The sequence below is a fragment of the Cibotium barometz genome, chromosome 61 (genome assembly GCF_041138505.1).
Source record: "Cibotium barometz isolate CiBa-2024 chromosome 61, ASM4113850v1, whole genome shotgun sequence".
Classification (NCBI taxonomy): domain Eukaryota; kingdom Viridiplantae; phylum Streptophyta; class Polypodiopsida; order Cyatheales; family Cibotiaceae; genus Cibotium; species Cibotium barometz.
Genome location: NC_141106.1, coordinates 8894281 through 8919219, shown reverse-complemented (window position 1 = coordinate 8919219; position 24939 = coordinate 8894281). Strand labels below are relative to the sequence as shown.

Here is a 24939-nt window from a genome sequence, read left to right as displayed (position 1 = left end):
CGCATCCTCTTACGTACTCCCACTCTTCTTCTGTCACCATCTCTCCATGTTTTTTAGCCTTTTACATTTCTTCAAAAAGGTAATCAATGGTACAATATTTTTGAAGTGATGCAAGAATTGGAGGAAATTCTTGAATGCATCCTAAATGCTCCTCTCCCCTCATATTGTTTCCGCTCATCTCTTCATGCCTTGACACCCACCTCTTAATAACTTCACTATTGAGAAAACGAAATGTATTCACCTTCTTCAACATTGATTTTTCCATTATTTTTTCTCTTCCTTTTCCTTGTAGTACATGAGACACCATTCTTTCATTGTCCTTGTGAGATCCACTTGAGAGAGATACTCTGAAATGTGGACACATGCTTCTTGCACTAACCAACCCTCTTCCATGCTTCCTTATGGCCTAGATCTTTTCCTAACAAAATCCTTTAAGGTCTTCATGAAAATATAATGAAGAACATCCACCGAGCATGCACAATACTGTACATCAACACTTCATCTATCAAGTGTACCACAAGATGTAATTGACTATTGAGGATAGTACTTGGGAGATTTTCCTCTAGCATGCACACTGCCTCCACTACCATTACTTGGGCTACATCAATAGTAGATGGATGGATCTCCTTGGAACTTATGTACCTAATATGGAGTTAAGTCCATTTAATTAACATGACATGTCTTACAAAATAGTGCAACAATAAAATATAGCCATGTTAGAATTTTAGTTTTTCATGCCTGACCCTACCACCCCCATTTTGTAGATGGCCTCATACACTTTTTGATCTCCACACCCACTAGTGCATATGGGAATAATGAACTATGTAACATAAAATATTGCAATCAAAGTTATGTAATTAAAATGAAAGCTCGTTATGTAATCTAGGCAATTGGATCCTTCACTCTCTTCTCCTCATTCTTTGTCAGGATCCAAGGTGCTTTAGATAAAATTACCTTCCCATCCTCTTAAACTATTGGCCAAGTGGTGGGAAGGCGTTCAATCAATCTAACGTCCTCCTGAACCGCTAAAGAATCTCTCTTGCCAATTATGTGGTGTGAAATATTCGATGCTACATTTTTTATCATGTACATCAGATCTAGAAGATGATTGATTCTTATCTTTCTCCAATATGGGATGACAAAAGAAGATTGAGTACCTTGTCATTCCCATTGGTGGCATATAGCACGATCCTCTCCACAATACTTTCCAATCCCTACTCTTAGAGAATGTGGGGGGAATCCTTTTGTAGATGGAATAAAATTCTCATGATCAAATGGAAATTATCAATGGCCTTGATACATGAACTTCCTGAGATGCATAGGCTAGGATGTAACAAGCGATGATCCACAAATTGGATAAGCATTGTGACCAGATGTTGTGAGTCCTAATAATGCATAATGCACAAATAATTTATATTTATAGCCAACTCATATTTGATAATTCAAATCATATGAAGGTGATTAAGTATAGAAAACATATCGGATCACTCTCCATATCCCAAAAAGTCATAAATTATCCACATTAAAATGATTTTCACCTCTTTGCTACGTTGTGTAAGTGGTCAGGACACATCATACACTTGGATGACATGCCATAGTGTCTTAAGCTCCGCGATCAAAGGTTCAAGGTACACATCCATGTTCTTGAGCTTTTGCTTACCTAGCACAAGAGAATCTAGCATCACATGACCCTTATTTATTAACTTCAAAGGAGGGAGATTGTGGTTCACTCTACTACCACTGGCCATGTGGTCAATGATGTCGATTTGAGACCAAATAGATTGAATCCATTCATACCCAATCCAAGTCGTAATGACGTGGCTCATCCTTGAATTCTAGCGACTGCTCTTCTATATGTTTCCATGCTGGTGAATCTGCAGGGGGACCCTCATCGTGCCATCAGGGAGAAATGATTGTGTGCATGTCATGAGTTTGGGAAATAGACGAAAATATATGTTGAATATAAGGTGTGATAGGAAAATGCCTCAACACCTTTTCAGGAATCATCGTATTTTGCAAGTCGCTTCAAAAACGGGAATCTCCACATTTTAGACATTGAGTTGCATCTTTATAAGCACACAATCATTGACACATGCATGTATACACTTGTAATCCATGCCATGTGTTGTCAATACTCTCCTAGCATGCACCCTTGTGCTTGGCATCTTACTGTTAGAAGAAAACATCCTCTTCATGAGCCTATGAAGAGTTTGAGATAATTTCAAATATTATTTCTAAAGGGTATGGTATCTAAAATTGTAAATTGCTAACCATAAACATCCTCTTCATGAGCCTATGAAGAGTTTGAGATAATTTCAAATATTATTTCTAAAGGGTATGGTATCTAAAATTGTAAATTGCTAACCATAAACGTTAAGGACTCATTGAAATAGGCTTGTAACACTAGCATTGCTCTAGCCATACATGGTTTGCAAGTTTAGTAACTCCAAAGTCACATGAAGGGAGGAGTATTCACACCCCTCATATAGTAGAGTGCAAGTGTCTTATTATAAGTGAACTTCATCAAAGTGTGGTTTCAAGATCCTCCTCTCTTTCTTTATGAAAGAAGTCATCCATCATCTTGTCCATGACCAAATCTTCAATGACTTCATGTGCCATTGATGGAGACATTTCTTCCTCATGTGGAGTACACGAGCTCATCCTAATTGAATCATGGAGGTCTTTTAGAAAGCCTTTACATAGTCGTTCACTCATCATAGAGTAATGAGGCATAGAGTCCATCATTCTATGACTTGTCTCCTCCTCGTTCTCGTCCTAAAAAACATGGACTACCTTATGAATACCTAAATCATGTGCATAAGAACATGTGGTAGTGAATATATACCCTCACAAAACTCTCTGGATGTCATACATCTTTGAATTGGCCTAATCTTGCACATGCTTTATTGTGATTCGTCGAAAATGCATGATTTCTCTCTTTCATATCTCACATGGATATGGAACCTTCTAACGTAACCACTTATGCTGACTTCACATAGGTGATGTGTCATCATCAAAAGAAGAAGGCATTGACAATCATCAATGCAGTGGGAGACACCTAGTTGTCAACATCATCCAGAATACAAAAGTGTATGAACACTCTATCCATTTCATCACACACAAAATTATCTCTCTGGAATTTGCCAAAAACAACTCTCTAGAGATTTTCCCAATACACGGCTATGGGCGTGGCTATACCCACACCCATAGATGCACCCATAGCCATGTGTTGGGAAATAAAATCAGATACCTCTCTCTTGCACGTTCCACTGTGTGCTTTCATTTTCTCGAGTCCTCTCCTCCATCGTATGTGTTTGCTGCAAGCTATGGTTATGGCTCCCCAAGTTCCCTTGTCCTTCATAAGGTCTTCTCCTCTTCTCCTCTTCTCCCTTCACAAGCCCTCCCTAAGTTCCCTTGTCCTTCATAAGGTCTTCTCCTCTTCTCCCTTCTCACAAGCCCTCCCTCTCCTTCACAAGGAAACCCCCTTCTCACCTTCACAAGCCCTTCTCACAATCAAAGCCTTTTCTCACCTTAAACAAGCCTTCTCCCTTCATAACAAACCCTGTTCTCCATTCACAAGGAAGAAAAGCCTCCTTACACAAGCATCACAAGCATGCTATATCAAGGTATGTACAATATCCTTATCTTCTTTGTTTTCGTTAATATTTTGTTGTTTGAAAGTGAACTAATTTGTAGGGTTTGAGACTTCCCTCAAATGTATGTAAGAGAGCATGTGTATACATATATGTTCCTATATGTGTGGATACGCCGTGTATGTACATTCATATGTGTGTGCATGTAATCATGTATGTATAGTTGTGTGTACATACATATATATGCATACGTGCATGTGTGTAAGTACACTCGAGTGTGTGCATGACGTGTATTTGTATGTCTATATGTGTGCATTATGCATGTGTGTGCAAGTGTGTGTGTAAGCATACAAGTGTGTATGTGCATCATGTGCACATGTGTGGGTGTGTACGCATGCACATACATGTGGGTGATTGGGTTTGTGTTGATTCTGTGTGTATGCATGTGTGTGTGCATGCATAGTCATGTGTGTGTGTATATATGTATGCAAGTGTATGACTATGTGCGTGTATGCTTGTGTGTGTGTATGCAAGTGTATGACTATGTGCGTGTATGCTTGTGTGTGCCTATGCGTGTATGTATATGTGAGTTTACATGAGTGCGTGCAAGTTTGTGTGCGTGTGTGTGCGTGCATGAGAGTATGTGTGCATCTATGTATCTGTGTGTTTGCAAGTGTGCGAGTGTGTGTATGTGCATCATGTGCACGTGTATGGGTGTGTGTCCATGCACATGCATGTCGGTGTTTTGGTGTGTGTCGATTCGATGTGCATGCATGTGAGTGCGTGTGACTTTGTATGCATGTCATGTGTGTGTGCATGTTCATATATAAGTGTATGGCTATATGCGTGTGTGGTTTCATGTGTCTATACATGTATGTGTGTGTGAGTGTGGATGAGTACATGTGAGTGTGTGTGTGTGTGTGTGTGTATACTTGAGAGTATGTGCATCTATGCATTTGTATGTGTGGGTACACATGTGTATGTGTATGTGTGCATGCATGTCTGTAGAATTTTTGTTTTAAATAAATTTCAAAAATAAAAATTAGTTATTGCTTTTACTTTTAAAAAAATTGGTGGAGATGTGTAGTAAGGTGTGCTCACTTTTTATATCCTTAAATAGATGTATCTTATATAATGATAGGCTTTTCTATTTTTAAACAATGATAGTGAGAAAGAGAGATACATTTTCATCATATAAGTGATTAACTCTCCCCACAATACATCATTGTCCCCTCTTTACACTAAAATTTGAATTTGAAATGGGCATAAAGATTATATTTTCACTCCTTAACTCTTTCTTTTTACATGTGGAAAAATAAGATGGCCATGGAGTCACAAGTGGGTAAATGCTATGTGGCAAGAGCATGAATAATAAAAATAATAGTGTATCGGATGAGGTGTGCTTACTTATTATATCCTTAAATAGATGTAGCTTACATATAATGATGGGATGTTCCATTTTTAAACAATAATAGAGCGAAATAAAGATACATTTTTATCATATAAGTGACCTCCCTATAGTAGTGTCTCCACTTTACGCTAAAATTTGAATTTGAAATGCAAATAAAGCTTGTCCTTCACTCTTTAACTCTCCCTTTCTTACATGTAGTAAAATGAGATGGTTTACAGGATAACAAGTAGGTGAATATTGTGACAAGGGCAAGAATAGTGAAAATAATAGAGAATCATATGAGTGACCTCACTAGCCCTGCATTGTCCCCTCTTCTATATATAATATAACAGGGGCATCATTTAACTTTTCGAGGGTTGTTATGTGGCACAAATTTTAGGCATTTCCTCCTAGCCTTCAAAATTCAAATTTTAAATTCAAAGGGTGGTGGCGGAGTCTGAAACATTTCATAGAAGCGAGCAGTTAAACGTTGGGACCCCTCTCTCTCTATGCAAGCGGTGCATGGAAAGCCACCCCTTTCTCTCTCCTTGATGTCCCTTTTCTTGCAACAACAAGGTAACTCTATCTCTGAGGCTTCATCATGAATAATGGTGTTGGCTGCTGCTAAAGGATTTCTCTAGCTGCCTGTGGAGGCGTAGTTTACTCCTTGAGCATGCGAGAAAAGGCAAAAGCTGCCTAGAGTGGAAGTGGTAGCACGGGTGTTGCCCTTCGACAAACTTTTGTTGGTGGAGACCCTGTAGTCCATGGGGGGGTGGCGGCTGTGATGGGTGATGGGACCAACAATGCGCGGCATTGTACAAGGTGGACATAGGCCTCTTCATGGTGGGGATGGTCAGGTTGGTGAGTAGTGTAGCAGTAAGCATGGCATAGTTGTGCTCTTCACAACAAGCAAGGCACTGGTGGTGCAGCAAACAAATTGCAACTACTTTGCAGCGCAAGCAAGAAAAGAGGTGAAGGTGGGTGTTTGCCAACGAAGCAAGAAGCACAAGGCAACTCGCAGAAGTAGAAGCACAATGCAAACGAAAACAGCAAGAAGTGCACTACAAAAATAACCAGAAAGGTAAGAAGCGCACGGCAAGAGGTGCACAGAGCTACCTGGCCTAAAGGCAAAAAGAGTGAGGTGCACATAATAGCTAGGAATAAGCACCACAAGGGAAGCGCACTGATGAGAAGGCAAGAAGTGCACTACAAGAGGTGCACAGAGGTACCTGGCCTAAAGGCAAAAAGAGTGAGGTGCACATAGTAGCTAGGAAGAAGCACCACAAGGGAAGTGCACTGATGAGAAGGCAACACCAGCCAATTGCTAGAAGGCAACAATAGCCAAGCATAAAGAAAAGGCAAACAAGGAAAGCTCTGTTTGGCCGATGCCAGTTCTGGCCTTTTTCTTTAGGCTCTTTGGGATGGCCCTGCCTCTCTCTGACTGCACTGTGCCTCTCCTAACCCTCCCTTTTCTTTTTTGTTGTGCACCAGCCAGGTGCTCTTAGTGCACCTTGATACACTTTTCTCTTTGCCTTCGCTTGGCTACCATGCCATCAAAGTCGATGTTGTTCCATCTAGATTGAGTGCAATTTAAGCAGATAAAATCCGAAATCAAGCGATGGCGAAGCTTCACTAGGGGAGAAACCTTCATGCATGAGTTATGCAACGTACTCATTGGAGAGAGAGGGTTCCTGTATTATGGAGGGATGCAATCCATAACTCTCAGATAAGCTTTGCAGCAAAGTACAACCTTACTTTTAGTGCTACAGCAAGGGGCATATTTATCGTGCTTGCAAACCTTCAAAAGATTTTCGCAAGGCCTGTGCTTTTTATAGTGTGCGCTGTGAATGGCTCTACACTTTCAAAAAGCTTTTTCTCTTTGTGATAAAAAAAGGGCCCTCTAGGGAAACAAATGGAGGACCCTTTTGTAGTGCTATGGACTTTTTGAGTGATGTGGGAGCCACAAATGGAGCCTACACACCCTCAAGGCCATGATGTAATCTCCAATCTTTGAGTCAACTTCTTATTCACCACACAAACGGATGGGGGCTTTTCACCACACAAATAGACGCTAGCTCCTTCTTGGGTGTATTTTCCCCATTAGCTGCTTCTCTGAGTAGAAACAATAGGAGACTCAGAAGGAGTTGAGGAGAAGGAAGTTGCATCCTCTGCTGCCTACACACTAGGCCTGGGGCACCCGATCGAGACACACCCGCACACCAGCTAAGGTGGTTGCTGTAGATATGGGTTGGGGTAGGAGGCGGGTGTAAAGGCGTAGGTGGCATAGGAGGGTCGTCTGTGTGGGCATTGGAGCAATGCGTTTGTCCCAGAGTGCTAGTAGAGTGGGCACACAAGCTTACTGAAAGAGACTATGAAGGGCTCACCGGTTTATATCTTCAGTTGTATACGTGATATGTAAGGACTCTTTGTTTTTAGCCATCTTATTTGCATAGTTTGCCCATAGGTTCCTCTTTTATATGAATAACGAGCGGGTGGTTTTTGGTGCGGATATGAAGCTTTGTACAGATAGAACGAGCTTGCTTGACAGGGAGCTCCCATTGGACAACCGAGGGGGGGGAGTAAGAAGGGGTGGATAAAGATGGCGAGCGAAGCCTTTGCTATGTGGGGAAGAGATCCCTCCTCGCTTCTTTAAGGAACTCTTCCATCTCTGCTTTATTCCATAATCTGGTAAAAGCCGTAATCGAGAATCACGTTCATTAAATTGGTTTTTTTAATTAATAAAATAAGCTATAGACTAGATTGAATTTTTTAATGATATAACGTAAATATATAATATTCAATCAAGCCTCACATTAAATATTTTTTAGGTTTTGCGGGCTCCATCATTTAATGCTTGAAAAGCATTAATCAAGGTTAAAGTGGTTGATTGACGGATGTTTAGTTCAATCATTTAATGCATAAACAATTTCCTCATCTTTAGATCCACTATTAAAATTTCAATGGAGCCTTCAATATTATTTAGAAGTCTGTGCAAGGATAATAGCATATTATTATTTAATAATCTGAGGTTTTTAGAATGTTGTCGTCTTTCTATATATAAATATGTATTTGATCGTGCCCTAATTAAATGATATATTAGAGAGAGATGTCCCGAGTGAGTAGGAAGGTGATGGAGTGGGGAAGCTTTTCGACGGCGAGCTACGTAATAGATCATGATTATCTTTAATCACATTATCTTTAATCACTTGATTATGCACACCCATTGTATTCCTCTCAAGTCCATTTTTGGTGTTTTATTCAAAGAAAAGTATTCATATATATAAGTTGAAAACCATGAAGCTCAATTGGGTTTCAAATATAAGCCAATCTCCACTGTCCCCGAGGGAGGGACAGTCTACTCTCCCCACCGAGGGACGAGTGGGAGGCAGGTCATGTCACTAATTGTACTAAAATTTGAAAAGGGGAAAAAAGAGTTGTCCTTTACTCTTTAACTTTCCCTTCTAACACGTAGTAAACGAGATGGCCATAGAGATGGCAAGTAGGGGAATGCTGTGGCAAACGAAAGAACAGTGGAAATAATAGTGTAGAGATACCTCATGCTCTGTAATCTGTCCTTCCCGCTTCAGCATACAACATCTGCAACCGCACGAAAACCCATTTAATCGTCATAGCTCCACAACTGGGAACTATAAATCTCGCATTCTTCGGAATCAATATCGAACCTTCGCAGAGTCGTGACGGCAGGGGACATGACGGTGAACGCTTCACGGGCGAGGCCCTCGAATGGATTCAAGTCATCCAAGATTGTGCAAAACTGTTCGAAATTCGGGGCGTTAGAAGATTGCGATGCATATATGGTGTCGTTGTTGTAACTGGGAAAACTAGATGATAACCTCATCTTGTCCTCGGGCGAGAGCTGGCTGATCGGGTCTTGTATCCGGCAGCAGGACGTGGATTCGAATGAAAAGTAGTCCGCCGCCTGCGACTGGATATACTCCTCTGTATTAACATCGCCGTTGACGCGTAACTCCGCCGCATCGTCATGATGAGCAGGCACAACGTTGCGCTGCTGCATTTTGGTGGTGCGGTCACCGTAGGCGGCTGCAGCGGCGGCGGCGGCGGATTGGATGGTGCGAGGTGAGGCGAGGCCGTTGGCGTGGGCAACAAGCTGATCCATTACAAGGTTGGGGAAGTCTGAGAAGTTGAGGAAGGCAGCGGAGGACGGCCCATGCAGGAGGAGAGTGGCGGCGTCGTGGGCGCGTGCTGCCTGCTCGGCGGTGGCGTAGGAACCTAACCAGATCTTTTCTCGCGAGTGCGGGATGCGAATCTCCGACACCCAGCTCCCCCAGCTGCGCATGCGCGCTCCCTTGAAACATCCCGAAGTGGAGGCAGGAGCGGCGGAGGTGGGGGTCCTTGGAGGAGGGCGGCGGCGGGGAGGCAATGCGCTGGATTTGACCATCGTGGGATTTGAACTTTGAAGGGAACGATGGACCTTTTATGCTTGTTGCCAAACACGGAAGGGACAGTCGCCAAACACGGAAGGGCCATAGCTGTTAGGCACCCGATAAATCTACAGCTGGATTTTTTTACGCCCACCTCCCACCCTTGCTCTTCAAAAATTGACAAGTTTTTTAAAATGTTAGTTAGGGCAAATTTTTACGAGCATTTTAAAATTTTGCCAAAGTAATTTCCAACCAAAATGTTAAAAAATGAGTATCAAGAAAAGATACTAGATGGTTACTATTCAATCGCCACATAAATTTCGTATGGTTACTATTCAATCGCCACATAAATTTCGTATGGATATATTGTTGTTGCCAAGATATAGCTGACCTATGTGGCTAGATGTATATATTGTTGCTACGTATCACGAGCACCCTTGCCCTTCAAAATTGACGATGGGTCATAAATTTTGCATGGATATATTGTTGCCAAGATACAGCTGGTATGTGGCTAGATGTATATATTGTTGCCACGTATTACGAGCACCCTTGTCTTTCAAAATTGGCGGGTTTAGTGTAAGGTTCGACAAAAACTACATTTGAATGTGTTTTGTTGGCTGAAATTTGGAAAACTGGCTAAAAATATATCAACCCCTAATTTATTGGTTTTTTAGTTAAAACACATGCAAATATGCAAATATGCAAGTTTAGTTTAAAAAACCGGTTAGTTTATAAACATATTCTTTATTTTGGCATATTTTTAAAAATGCTTTTATCGAGCCCTCGTTTAATAAAATATAGCAAAACTTTTGTATTTCTATGAGCAGCAGCACTCAGGGCATAGCTCCACATGGAACTATCTAATTTCTCACGGTGCATAACCAGTGCAGTCGAACCAATGTTCGAAAAAAACTCGGGTATAGTGTAGTTTGCACCTTCATGTTTCAAATTTTAATTTCTTATTCCAATATATATATATACATGTATATATATAGATATATGTATATATATATATATACATGTATGTATATATATATACATACATGTATATATATATATATATATATATATATATATATATATATACATGTATGTATATATATATATATACATGTATATATGTATATATATAAGGAGAGTACAACCTAGCTTTTCTCTTACGTGGGATAATTCTCACTTGGTGATGTGCCTACTCACACTCACTCCATACTTTCCTTGTGCTCTTGGACACCACATTTCTCAACACTTATGTAATTTGTAACTATGTATGTAATTTGTAATATCATCATTGGCATTATTGTATTGCAATTATTTTTTATGTTTTAAGTATTTAAATGTTTTAAAAAATATAATTAAGTAGTGTTTAAATAAAAAAATATGATTAACTAGTATTTAAATAATATATATATATATTTTCAAAAAGTGGGCACAGAATGGGAGAGAGATGTGGGGACACGCATCGTAGAGACTGTCTGCTCATAATGGGGGATAGATGAGGACATAATGGGAGATAGATGAGGACATATGTCCTCACATCTGTCCCCCATTATTTTCCCTTTTGTTTATAGACAATTCACGGCTATACTTGTGTGGTGCGGTTATACACGCTGCTACAAGCACGACTATATACACAATTATTTGAGCAATTGTAGCCACGTGCATAGCCATGCTCATAGCAACGTGAAGTTTTTTTTTCCATATATATATTCTTTTAAATTTGCGCAGCTCTAGACATGGCTATTATTGTAGTGGTTTGTGTCAGTGCACCCTTATTTATTAAAGCCTAAATAAAGGTGGCTCGTGTTACTCTCACGTTAAGACTATGTGTGTTGACTTTGTGTGTATAGACATATAATTGTGTGCCGATAATCACATCTATGTGTGTACTTTGTGTGTGCACCTATGTATATTGTGTGTACTGATAATCGCATCTATGTGTACACTTTGTGTGCATGCACCTATGTATATGCACATGTATGTGTCTCTGTGTGCATGTATGTAAGAGAGTGTGTGTGTACATCTATTTGCTTATATGTGTTGATACACACATGTATGTACGTTCATATGCATGTGCATGTAAGCTGCACATAAACACATGTATGTACGTTCATATACGTGTGCATGTAAGCGTGCACATACACTTATGTGTACATACATATACATGCATACGTGCACATACACTTATGTGTACATACATATACATGCATACGTGCATGTGTGTAAGTACACTCAAGTGTGTGCACGACGCGTATTTGTATGTCTATATGTGTATATTATGCATATGTGTGCAAGTGTGTGTGCATGCATATGAATGTGTATGTGCATCATGTGCGCATACATGTGGGTGATTACGTTTGTGTCGATTCTGTGTGTATGCATGTGAGTGTGTATGCCTTTGTGTGCATGTGTAGTCGTGTATGTGTATGTACATATGTGCAAGTGTATGACTATGTGTGTGTATGACTATGTGTGTATGTGTATGTACATATGTGCAAGTGTATGACTATGTGTGTGTATGCTTGCATGTGTCTATGCGAGTTTACATGAGTGTCTGTGTGTGTGTGTGTGTGTGCGTGTGTGTGTACGTGTGTGTGTGTTTGTGTGTGCATGTGTGTGTCTGTGTGTGCGTGCGTGTGTGGGTGCATGTGTGTGTGTGTGTGTGTGTGTGAGAGAGAGAGAGAGTGCATGTGTGTGTGTGTGTGAGAGAGAGAGAGAGTGCATGTGTGTGTGTGTGTGTGTGAGAGAGAGAGAGAGAGAGAGAGTGCATCTATGTGTATGTGTGTCTCCAAGTGTGCAAGTGTGTGTATGTGCATCATGTGCACGTGTATGGGTGTGTGTACATACATGTGCATGTGGGTGTTTGGGTGTGTGTCGATTCTGTGTGCATGCATGTGAGTGTGTGACTTTGTGTGCATGTCATGTGTGTGTGTGCATGTGTGTCTGTAAGTGTACGACTATATACATATATGTTTGCATGTGTCTATACATGTATGTGTTTGTGAGTGTGGATGAGTACATGTGAGTGTGTGTATATGTGTGTATCCATGAGAGTATGTGCATCTATGTATATGTGTGTATGTGTGTATCCATGAGAGTATGTGCATCTATGTATTTGTGTGTATGTGTATGTGTGCATGTATGTAGAATTTTTGTTTAAAAAATATTTTCAAAAATAACAATAGTTATTGCTTTTACTTTTTTTTTAAAATGGTGGACATGTGTGGTGAGGTGTGCTCACTTATTATATCCTTAAATAGATGTATCTTATATAATGATAGGCTATTCTATTTTTAAACAATGATAGAGAGAAAGAGAGATACATTTTCATCATATAAGTGATTATCTTCCATAGTACATCATTGTCTCCTCTTTACAATAAAATTTGAATTTAAAATGGAAATAAAGGTTATCTTTTCACTCTTTAACTCTTTCTTCTTACATGTGGTAAAATAAGATTGCCAATGAGTGACAAGTGGGTGAATGCTGTGTGACAAGAGCATGAATAATAAAAATAATAGTGTAGAGATGAGGTGTGCTCACTTATTATATCCTCAAATAGATGCACCTTACATATATTGTGGGATGTTCTATTTTTAAACAATGATAGAGCGAAAGATACATTTTCATCAAATAAGTGACCTCCCTATAGCACTGTCCTCTCTTTACACTGTCTCCCTTCTTACATGTAGTAAAATGAGATGACCTTATAGGATACCAAGTGGGTGAATACTTTGACACAAGGGCAAGAATAGTGAAAATAATAGTGTAGAGAATCATATAAGTGACCTCTCTAGCCCTACATTGTCCCTTCTTTATACTAAAATTTGAAATGAGAAAAAAGCCTTGTTCTTTACTCTTTAGCGCTCCTTCCTTACACGTAGTAAAATGAGATGACCATAAAGGTGGCAATAGAGTGTCGAGTAGGTGAATGCAATGGCAATAGAAAGAACACTGAAAATAATAGTGTCTCGCTCCATCCACTGATGCATGTCTCAAAAACTTCATATTTTGTAGTTGTGTATAGCTATTACAAACCTTTCCGCTTCAGCTTAAAACACCTGCAACCGCACGAAAACCCATTCAATCATCATAGCTCCGAAGGTCGGGGGAGTCTGAGAAGTTGAGGAAGCCAGCGAGGACGGCCCATGCAAGAGGAGAGTGGCGGCGTCATGGGCACGTGCTTCTTGCTCGGTGGTGGCGTAGGAACCTAACCAGATCTTTTCCTGTGAGTGCGGGATGCGAATCTTCGACACCCACCTCCCCCAACTGCACATGCACACTCCCTTGAAAATTCCCAAAGTGGAGGGAGGAGCGACGGAGGTGGGGTCCTTGGAGGGTGGCGGTGGCGGAGGCAATGCAGTGGATTTGACACTGATTTCATAGATGTTGCAAGTTGCAACGTCTTAGGCACCCCATAAAGATATAGCTAGATTTTTGACGGCCACTTTCCACCCTGCTTGACTTTTAAAAATTGACGAGTTTGGTGAAATATAGTAAGTTTTTTTAAATGCTTGGCTAATTTTTTATGAGCATTTTAAAATTTTGCAAGTAATTTACAACCCAAATGCTAAAAAACGGGCGTGACATACTTGTCAAAGAGCAACTATGATCTGATTATTCGGGCACTCAGAAAAGGTACTAGCAAGCATATATGGAAGACTGCTGATTATTTGGTTGAACACACAAGCTCTTGTGTTGGTGTTGAATGCACGAGAGTTGTCGAGTGATTTGCTTGTAGTTGGCTTGGGCCTCCATTCTTGTCGAACTTTATGTGAAGTTGTTGGGGTTGAATTCAGTGGTGAGGTTTTCTTCACATTGTTCGATTTTGGCAGCCATATGATGGAATTACCATCATAGTATCCTTGTTGTTGAAGTACAGGTACAGGCACCCATCTTTGATGAACGCTATAAATTGGTGGCCAATGTGCTTGGTGTTGAGGCTTTCTTCTTTATGCAAGCTTGGGGGACTTTGTGATGCGCTTGGGGACCCAAGCTTTAGTATTTCTTTGGTAGTACCCCTGTGTGTGCAGTAGTATTTTTGGTACCCACACTTGATGACTTGGTGGAGGTTTTTGAGAAACTCGCATAGGCTTTTGTGGATTGTGTTGTGGAGTACTTTTCTTTTTCCTTGGCTTCTGAGTGCTGCGTTGAGGAAGGGGTTTTGACTGTTGAGGCACCAAGATTTGATTCGCCCCTTCATAGTAGCCTTGAGCTACAAGTAGCTGCTTCTCCACAATTTAGTAGGAATTACACTTTTAGAATAAAAGAATTTCTCTTATGCATCTTCCCATGCATAAAAACTAAATCCAATAAAAAATAATTCTTTTAAAATTAAAAACTTGCTTTTATGCATCTATTCATGCATAAATTCAATTCTGATGAAAGTCACACTTTTATAATAAAACAATTTCTTTTATGCATCTAATTTATGCATAAAATCCATTTATGATGAAAATCACTCTTTTAATATAACAAAAATCTTTTATGCATATGTTTATACATACAAATCATTTATGAAAATCACTCTTTTAATATAAAAAAAATCTTTTATGCATATGTTTATGCATACAAATCATTTATGATGAAAATCACTCTTTTAATATAAAAGAATTTCTTTTATGCATAAAAATCATTTATGATGAAAATCACACTTTTAATATAAAAGAATTTATTTTATGCATCCATTTATGCATAAAAATCATTTATGATGAAAATCACACTTTTAATATAAAATATTTTGATACTATTAAGATATCGTGATTGTGGTAGTCTTGGTGGAGTTTTCTTTTGGGTTGATGTGGAAGGTTTGGGGCCCTCCTTGACTTTGGTTAGCACTGAGGCTACAGGTTTTAGATTCATGGGCATTGTTGATGATGATGATTGAGGTTAGAGTCTCTTGTGGAGTGGTTGTCGATGATGAGGCCATGTGGTTGTCTCCTTTGGTGAGGTTCTGTCGATGAAGATGCATAGGCTCCGGGGTCTTTCCTTTGAGTTCTTTGTTAGAGATAGATGGTTTGGCCGTGGAAACTTCTTTAGGAATAGATGTTGATTGCGAGGTCTTGGCATCAAATTTTGTAGGTGAGGATGGGGTTGAAGGAGTAGATGCTTTATCGGAGTCGATCGCTAACGTAGATGGTAGGTCATTATGTATTACAGGGGCTTTTGTGCTGGAAGAGGCTTGTATCCTTTTCCGTTCACCATCATAGATATCCATTAAAGTTGGATCCTCTTCCTTGTAGTATGGTATTGTCAATTTTTTGTTTTTGACCATCATGATGACTCTATCGCTAGCAAAGCACAGTGGTGCTTAGACAGCAATAGTCCATTTATACCCCAAAATCAAATCTGCTTCTTCCAACACATACAATCTGTGATTTTATTAGCTCCTCTGCCCTATTGTCATCATCACATCATGAACACAAAATTGCTAATTCAGAATTTCATTTCTTCATTGTTTGTTTTGAGAAAAATACATTAAAACCACTAAGTGACACGGGACCTTCAATACTTTTTGAAGAATAATACAAAACTCACATAAACATCAAGAGTTAAGCCATAGAATTGAATTTAAATTAACAACATTGAGCATAATTTAAAATAAAAACATGAGATAGAGTAGATATTACCTTTAACATAGAATTGGGTGCAATCTCCCCCCTCCCTTCCCCCCCCCCCCAAACCCAAGAAGTATTGGCATGCTCCCACTTCTTGGGTATTTATGTCTTTACAGGCCACAAGCCGAAAATATATCTGAATTGGGGTCTTCTACAGTGTCAAGTTTCCACATATGTGCTAGCATCAAGAAGAGTTGGTGTTGGAAAGGTTCAACCTACCCCCATAGTTCAGCCGACCAGTAAGCTTGATACAGCACCCATCAGGGGTGAAATCTGTATCGCAAGGCTATAAGCGCCCGCCAACTGAGCTGCACCAACTAGTGCACGCCCGGTGGGAGGGGCATGGAGTAAGCCATATCAAGTTCCTTGAGCCGGTGCCGAGAGTCCTGTTGCCTAAGATCGGGGGCCACCTGCAACGCCGCGTGCCATGTCATATTGTCATACTGCACGATTGCTCCCCACCAACCTGGCTCCACGACACCTATCATCTACACGGCGACTAGCGCCAACCTTTCTCCATGACAACTGCTGCACACTCGACATTTTGTGCTCCCGGACAGCTTCTCTAGGCCCCGCAGCACTGCTCCATGCCTGCCGCATGCTCCCCTATCTGTAATGCCATCGTCAGCTCTGCCAGTTGGTCCTGCAGCATCACCAAAGTTGCTGCTCATCAGTTGGTCTAGCACCTTGAAAATGGAGGATGCTAGTGGGAGTAGCAGCTGCTTTGTGAATATCTTTGCATTTGCTCCAATGAGAAGAGCCCAACATACTTTATTCTCCCCTATTTTCGAGCTCACCCCCTAGTAACCCCATAGTGGGACACATAGTTAGCTTGCTGCTCATCTCCCCCTACTAGCCATAGGGACTTAACTCTAAGTTCTCTCTTCTGTACCATGCGCGATTCCAACCCGGCCTACAATTCACCATTCTTGGCCAGATGTGGTGCGGAGGTCCTCATCTTTTGCCCGAACAAGGGTCCACAAGTCACTTGATTGCAAGGTGACAGTAGAAAAAGCGTGAAGAGGAACGCATAAAAGCGGGCCGCCTCGTATACGACCACGAATAGTAAGGTGATTATTGGAGGAGGCTTGGAAGAGCCATTTACATTGGAGAGATATGAGACGGGCTGTCCATTGGCCCCTTCTCTATTTTTGTTTTATGCAGAGGAAATGCCCAGAGAGCGCACAGAACTAGCATCAGGGGCCTTCAATTACCAGTAGTCTACATGCACAACTCCTCATAACCAGAAGAAAAAGAAAACAACTATACCATGCACGATTCCAACCTGGCTAGGCCCCCTGCAGCCCACTTCAACCCCACTCATAACCAAAAGAAAGAAAGAAAAAAAATGACCACACATACAACCCACCTAGGCCCAGATCCCCCATCAAGCCCTACTCTATCTCTCTCTCCCTCTTTTGTAGCTCAGTTTCCCCTCACCCCAAAGGTGCTTATTGACACACTCAGGGGTGGAAAATGGTTGAGAACATCTCCGTGACACTTCCAATTGGATCAAGCCAGTTGGCCATGGACTCTATGTTCCTAGAGGGGATAGTTACAAGCATACAAGAAAATCTTAGGGTAGCACTAGGTGACACAAAATCTTTGCGTGGTTCCTTAGACAAAGCTCAAGACCTAACTCAACCAGGCATTGCTACTAGCACACAAGCTAGTAGTGACGCTAGCCCAAACACCACCCCCAACAAAAAACTTATTTGCAATGGCTGAACCAAAGAGGAAGTTGAAAGAGTAGCAACCATGTGGCAAGCTGTTAATGCAATGAAAGAAAAAAATTGATATTAGTGCTCAACAAAGGCTAGCAATTCAACCCTCCCAAGCCAACCCCATAGCTCCCACATCACCAACACAAACTCAACCAGAGGCTAGCCCTTCAACCATGTCCTCGAATGCTAGCCCTTCCACCATGTCCTCGAATGCTAGCCCAGCTTCTATTGGACCCTTAAGCACCTGGACAAATGGATTGCTCAAGGCCCGAGACTAGCAGTACAATATAAGCACCTCTACAAATAGATTTCTCAAGACCCAAGACTAGCGATACAATATTAAGAAGCAAATTCTTATGAATTTGGCTCTTCAACAGCTATATAGTATTAATTGGCAAGAAATCTTATTGTTTATTGGTGTCTTTAAAAAAGGTACCGAGAACTTGCTAGAGGTTGCCAATTACCTATGGAGCATAGTACAAAGTGAGCGGCAACGATTGACATGCCTTATGCCTACTCAAGAAACTACATACACCAACTCTGCCCCATCCCTAGTGGATCCGACACCCCAACTAGCTGAACCAAGCCAAATCCCATTAGACTTTACAAATTAAGAGTCATAGAACACCCAGTCTACACAACCCTCAAAAGTAACACTTGAAAAACAAACACATGTCATAGTGCCAAACTCTATAATGAATCTAGAACCTCAAGAGGCACATAATGATCCAATAGAGTCGTTACTGCCCATTACTCGAGCAATTTTAATATAACCAACCTCAGAGGCTCCAAAGAACTCGATAAATGTTGCTCCGTCTTGTAGAGGATATTTGAGCACATGGACAAATGGGGTACTCAAAAGTGTAGATCGGGAATACAACATTGAGACCTAACTACTCAAGGAATTTTCCACGCACCAAATCTATGAAGTCCTTTACCATGAAATGAGCTGAGCATCTTCAAGAGGTTACCAAAATCGACACCTGCTTGCAACCACACTACCTACAAATGTGCCCAGACCACAAGCTAAAGAGAATAAGGTAGATACTGGGGTGTCAGAACTGGTGGAAACATCACCTCAAAGCCCATCATGTGCTACTTCTATCATGCGACCACCAGGCTTTCTAGAGAAACAAGCTCCAAATATGCCTCCACATGAGAGAGATGGCAACAAGATGCTCATTACCAATGTGGCTATGGTAGCCAAGGAGAGTGAGCTTCCTAACTCAAGCTCACAAGCTATGAAAATGAAGGATATGCTAGCTCAAGTGAGAACTCTACCATGGACCCACAAGGAGGACCGATTGCTAGTGCTAGATGCTCAAATGCTAGTTCTATTAGCTCTTTGAACTCTTTAGTGGACATAACAAAAAAACTTTCCCTAAAGATAGCCCAAAATTTCCTTTATCACCTACTTCAAGCTCTAGAATTATTCAAAAAGAGATCATTGGTACCATAGAAATGAACCCTGATCAGACTTCACATAAATGGATGGAGTTCTAAAGGGACAATATTGGGAAGTATAACATAGCAACAAACATGGTTATGGATCTTGTCACGGAGAAACGCTATCCTTTAGTTTGGCAAGTACTTATGCAAGTAGCCATCGAGGACCTTGGAATCAAACCAAGTCTTCATTTGATGATGCTAGGAATACATCACTTTGTGGAAGAAATGAGAAAAGAGCAAAACGTTGTTACTCATTCCAAGGAATCTCAAGAGATGTCAAAGGCAGATGCACCTATAGTTTCTCAAGCCTCTAAGCAAGGAGACAAGACATTAGTCAATTCATGATGATAGGATTTTTTTGGGCCAAAAGAATATGCTCATTAAGATGCACACCCCAACCGGAGGAGGATGATAAAAACAATTAGATATGGTTAGGGACCTTAGGGAATGTAGGTCTTTTGGTATATATATATATATATATGCAAGCTATAATAAGCTGTAACTAGCTTTTGTGGCATAAAAAGCTAGAAAGATCTGGGTAAATTAGGTGTACACATAAAGAGAGCACAGATAGCTGCGCAACAAAAAAGGAGGACGGGATTATTTTAGGAGGCAAGGAAGCTATAAAGAAGAGAGCAACTTTGTAGAAAGAAAGAGAGCGACTTCGTAGAAAGAAAGAGATTCTGACACCTGAGAGATTGGATTAGAGATTCTTTTGTGAATGATTTTTTTTAGCTATTGAAATTGGAAGCATCTGCAAGTACAGTGACGAGAATGACAGGAATCTGGTTGAGGAGACTTGGATTCAGTTCAGAGCAATGTGTGTGCTAGAGGGAGAGAGTTGTATGTGGGGGACTGGTGTCCGATAACCTCCCTATAAACACCACTTTTAGATACTTGAATGAATCAAGGATTGCTCATAATATATCCCAATTGTATCAGATAGTTGAATCAAGGATTGCTCATAATATATCCCAATTGTATCAAATAGTTGAAAACCTACAAGCAGTGGTTGTAGTGCAATTTGTTGTTGAGGATTTTGTGGGCTTGAGTCCTTCTTTGATTTCTTTGTGGTTATCTTTGTGAGATCTTTTATTGCTCTAATGATTATTGTAGCTCCTCGAGGGAGAGAGTATGAGTGGGAAAATCTATAGGTATAGAAGGAAAACGAGAGAAAATGCAATCAACCTCAGATTTGTTAGTTGGACTAACACTTGAATAAGGGTTTAGTATTTTACTAACTATAGAAGAAAACACCAGATAAATATATGGAGTTGAAGAACCTTGTGTTTCTTCTTGGCCCTCTCCTGAACTAGGGGGTAGGCAGGCCGGTTTGTGTATTTTCATAAACTCCTCGAGTTCCATGATATCTTCTAGTTATGTGAGGATATTCAATATGCATTTTATCAAAGTTATATACCACATTAGTCATCATGGATTCTAGGTGTTTATGTATATAGTGATAGAGCTTCAGAATGCCATATGGGTGATAAAGGGTGGATTTGGTTAGATTTAAGTGTTGGTGTGTATTATAGACTTCTATCCACCCATGACTAATGATCCGCCGATGGTAGCTTTGTGCTACAACCTCATAATTGGTCGGTGTATTAGGAATATCATCTGGTATAAATAGGTCAAGCTTGTCGACACTGTTAGCCAAGATGTCTGATTACTGCAACACCCAACACCAACTACATAGGTTTAACATACAAGAGGTAGAAGAATATATCACTCGGATCTATTAGTACTAAGTCCCCCCCGAAAATGCCATGATGATAGTTGGGTCTGCATCTCTATATGTATTTTTTTAAATTAGTGTTAAGTCCCCTAGACTAAGGTCTTCAGATAAGTTAATTTCATACGAGATAAGTGAGAGGGTTAGTGTAGACAAAAAAAGAGTTAGAGTTTGAGGAGTGGCCCAAGGAGTCACTGGCAACACGAACCTATTTCTGAGGCTCATTCAATAAGTAGTCGTAATTCGTCCGTAGGCTCCTGTCTTTCATTTCTTTCTCTTATGGCCAATTGGCACTCTAAATCCTAGATACTTGAATCCTTTGCTGTCAAAAGATCAAAGGTGGTTGCTTCATGAACCATTCAGGCTGCATCTCATTCTTCATATCTTTGTGTTGCAGTTTCTTGCGCCCTTCTGCTGAGGCCTCCAAAGCTTGAGCATCTTCAATCTTCTTTAGTCACTCTGCTGTGCCAATAATTGGTTGCTCTCTGTAACTACTAATCAACATGATCTAGTTCCTATTTATGGCTAGTGAGCATCTGATCTATCTCCAAATTTTTAGCATTTATCATTTCATTTAAGGCTTTAACCTTTTCTACATGGGCTTTGTTTGTTTTTTCCCGTTTAGTTTGAAGATTGACCACTTTCTGCTTAACTTCCATGAAGGATTCAACGATGGTGGTGATGTACTTTGTTAACCCTTTTTCTTTTACCTGGAACAGTTTTTGAGCCTCTTTTAGCTGATGTGTAAGTTCTTCTTTTTCTCGGGCACGAGCCACCTCATTTTGAAGCTGCTCTTTAGTTTGTTTGCTCTGTGCTGTCAGCTCTGTGTTCTCTTTGATTTTTTGCACTATAGTTTTGTTGAGCACTTGGTTGTTTCTTCTAATACCTGGTATCTAGCCTCTTGTTCTTCTACAACTGTTAGACCCTTCTGAATAACATCCTTGTGTGTAGTGTTCACTACAACCATTTGTTCCTTGAGCACTTGTACTTGGTCTATCGCTTACTGCACTTGCTTCCATAAAGTTGCAATCCTATCATGTAGCAAATGAATGGTGAGTAAATGACATTGCCAAATCCATTGTTCTTGCACCCAAATGGAAGCGCTTGTAGAGGTTGGCCCTTCTAATTCTTGTAAAGGAAATTGGAGCAAGCTATCGAGACACTCCACTCTTTCCTGTAGAAGGTGGTCATAATCGAGGTTATGCAAAATGAATGTGCTGTGGCGTGGCCTGCATCATCCAGTCTCTATCGCTTGCTTGAGCTCTCATGTTTGTCAGCGCTTTTCCTCTTTTTAGCTTCTTAACCATCTTTTGTGGTTTCTGGATGTACTGATGTTGCTTCTTCATTCTCCTGGCTCACATCTTCTTACTATACTACTTCCTTTGGGGCCTTCTCTATGCCAATCTTGGCTAATGTAGGCAAATCTAAGATAACTAAATCTTGAAGTGGGGAGAGGTTCTTAAAAACCATATGTGCTAGGCTTGTAGGGGTTGTTTGTTGAGGAAAGTCTGAAGCTCTGGTCACATTGGGACATCTGAAAGGCTAAACCCCCTTGCCTCTTGTTGTTCCACCACTTGCTGATAAGAAGCAATGTCATTGGCCTATTCAGCTTCCAAGCGCTAGGACTCCTTTGCAACTTCCAAAATGATGCCCCACATCTTTTTGCTAGTCTTTCCCATCTTTAGTTTCTACATTATTTCCTTTGTTTCCTTTAAAAGTACTTGCCCTTCTTGTAACTCTTCAGGGATAATTGTTGGCAGTTCTAGCAATGTTGCAGCTTCTGGTACCTATTCTTCTGGCATGCTTTTTGGAATTGAAATATCCGCTGCATGACTAAGCACCTCGGTGAGCAAGTATGGATTGCACACCTTTGATTGGTGTGCGTTCAGATAGTTCTCCATCTCTATGTGGATATACCAAGCGCAGTCTTCTTCTTTTTCTTCATGCATTTTGGCTATTCTATTCAGAGGTACTGTATTGTACCTATCGTCTGGCTTGACCTACATAATTATAGACATTGCTCAGCAGGATTTCTCTATTACTTCATCATGTATATTGTCATATTGTGTCCCATTTAAATTGTACGACTCCTTTTGAGCATTGCTTCTAGAGGTATCTTTTCAAAATTGTGAGTGTGTATTTTTATCGATGGGTGGCAGCTGCAAGGCCTCACATAGTAATTCTTTAGAGAGGAGTACCTACTTTGTTGTTCCATCTGCTTTTGTGACATGTCCCCTCTTGGTTGCCCTATCATTCTTCCAAGCCCTACTTGGTTTGCTTTTCTTTGACTTCCGAATCCTCCAAAATCTATAAACATTCAGGGCTATGGTACTGTAGGGTTATCTTTCCATGTACTATCTATTTATCTTTGCTGATCATTGAGCCCTTGAACATCTATGCATACGACCCCAGATAACTAAGTTTTGTACCGCGTGGTGCTCTCTTCTTTCGGTCCATTGGTGACCCTATGGTACTTGTTTGTGTAATGGTTGGAGTCTCTTTCCACTTCCGACTCTAGGGTTTTGGAGACATCTAGAACATTAAGAAGAGCGTTAGTCATAATGAGACTGGTGAGGGCTTGTGGTCCTCCCCCAAAGTGAGCTCCTTTTTTTAAATTATTTTTTTTGTGGAGAAGTGGGGTAAGCAATAACAAGGTGTATAAGACGCAAAGATGCAGACATGAGTGCATACTTGAAGATATAGGCGGAAGGCTTAATTAAGCCGTGAAATGGCACGGCTTAATTAAGCCGTGAAATGGCACGGTTCTAACCCGTAAAGTTGCAAAGTTTTTACCCATGAGATGGCTTAACCCGTGAGATGGCTTAACCTGTGAGAAGGCTTAACTCGTGAGATGGCTTAACCCGTGAGAAGGTTTAACCTGTGAGAAGGCTTAACCTGTGAGAAGGCTTAACCCATGAGACTGCAGGGTTAAGACTTGTGAAGTTGCAGGGTTTATACTCGTATGTTTGTTTTATTTTAACCATTCTATGGGTCACCTAAGGCATGATTTATGCATTCCCATAGACATTATGTAGTCCCAAGAAGGGTCGGTGTGGATGCTATCAAATGCTAAGAGTGATCATAATTTTCATATGGGCGATCCATGGGTGAATGGAGGAAGACCATAGAATGCAACCAGAAGAAGTGCTACTATTCACTATAATGAGCATGACATGCGATTTTTTCCCAACATTTTACAAAAGAGGGAAAGAAAAGAGGTTCAAGCACAAGCTCCCACCTCAAATCAAAGGTTGCGCACTGATAGATGGAAGACCTTGTGAATATAGCCCCACGAGCAATGAGCACGAATGCAATGTATGAAGCAGAAATCACTTAAGGAAAAATACACAAAAGAGGAAAGAATTGGCTTTTATGATTCAGTCATCGCGGCCCCGGGCTAACTTAAATTAGCATGCCACATGTCAATGTTTGATTGGTGGATGGCTAGTGACCGTTTCATAGCGTGAAGCTACTAAGGTGGTTCACAACGTGAACCATGTCTGACCATTTCACAACGTAAAGTACTAAGCATTTCACGATGTTAATTGTTTCTGACAATTTCACGACGCGAAGCACTGAGTGTTTCATGACGTGAAGCTATTTGATCATTTACGCATGCAAATTTGGATACCCTATGCTTCCTATATGCTTAAACATTTAATACCCCATATCATGCATTTAGAGAAGGATTGAATACACATGAAACGAATGATCATGTTTCATAGTACGAGAATCAAACTCCTTCACCAAGTATCATCAAAGAATGGACACCTTTTGTACTTCTTCTCTGGTTATTACCACAGAAACCAATTTGGTACTTTGGCTCTTGTGGGTATTTGCTATTGTAATCGCTGTCATTCAGAGTGGGAGTTTTTTATTTTCTCCTCCATCTAATTGAAGAGTGCATCCACACTGAATCTTGTTGATCTTGCTTGGTTTCTAGTGCGTGTGGGTGCACACTTTCCTTTCTAGTGCGTGTGGGTGCACACTTTCCTTTCTTTGCACCCTAATTTTTGTTGTCCCCTCTATCT

General features: G+C 40.6%; 1 protein-coding gene across 1 annotated transcript; it reads right to left on the bottom strand.

Annotated features, from left to right (window-relative positions):
- Positions 1–8235: 8235 nt before the first annotated feature.
- Positions 8236–9395, bottom strand: LOC147604523 (uncharacterized). The gene is made up of 2 exons (XM_086794836.1): positions 8667–9395; positions 8236–8580 (listed from the first exon to the last, which is right to left on the bottom strand). The coding sequence occupies exons 1-2, from the start codon at positions 9299–9301 to the stop codon at positions 8445–8447; spliced, it is 771 nt and encodes a 256-aa protein (XP_086650962.1). The 5' UTR covers positions 9302–9395; the 3' UTR covers positions 8236–8444.
- Positions 9396–24939: the final 15544 nt, after the last annotated feature.

Excerpts from the sequence above, each read along its gene's own strand:
- LOC147604523 (XM_086794836.1), bottom strand. The coding sequence starts at position 9,301 with ATGCGCAGCTGGGGGAGCTGGGTGTCGGAGATTCGCATCCCGCACTCG. Across the intron at positions 8,581-8,666 it reads GCCGTCACGACTCTGCGAAG|ATGTTGTATGCTGAAGCGGG; the intron begins GTTCGATATTGA and ends GTGCGGTTGCAG.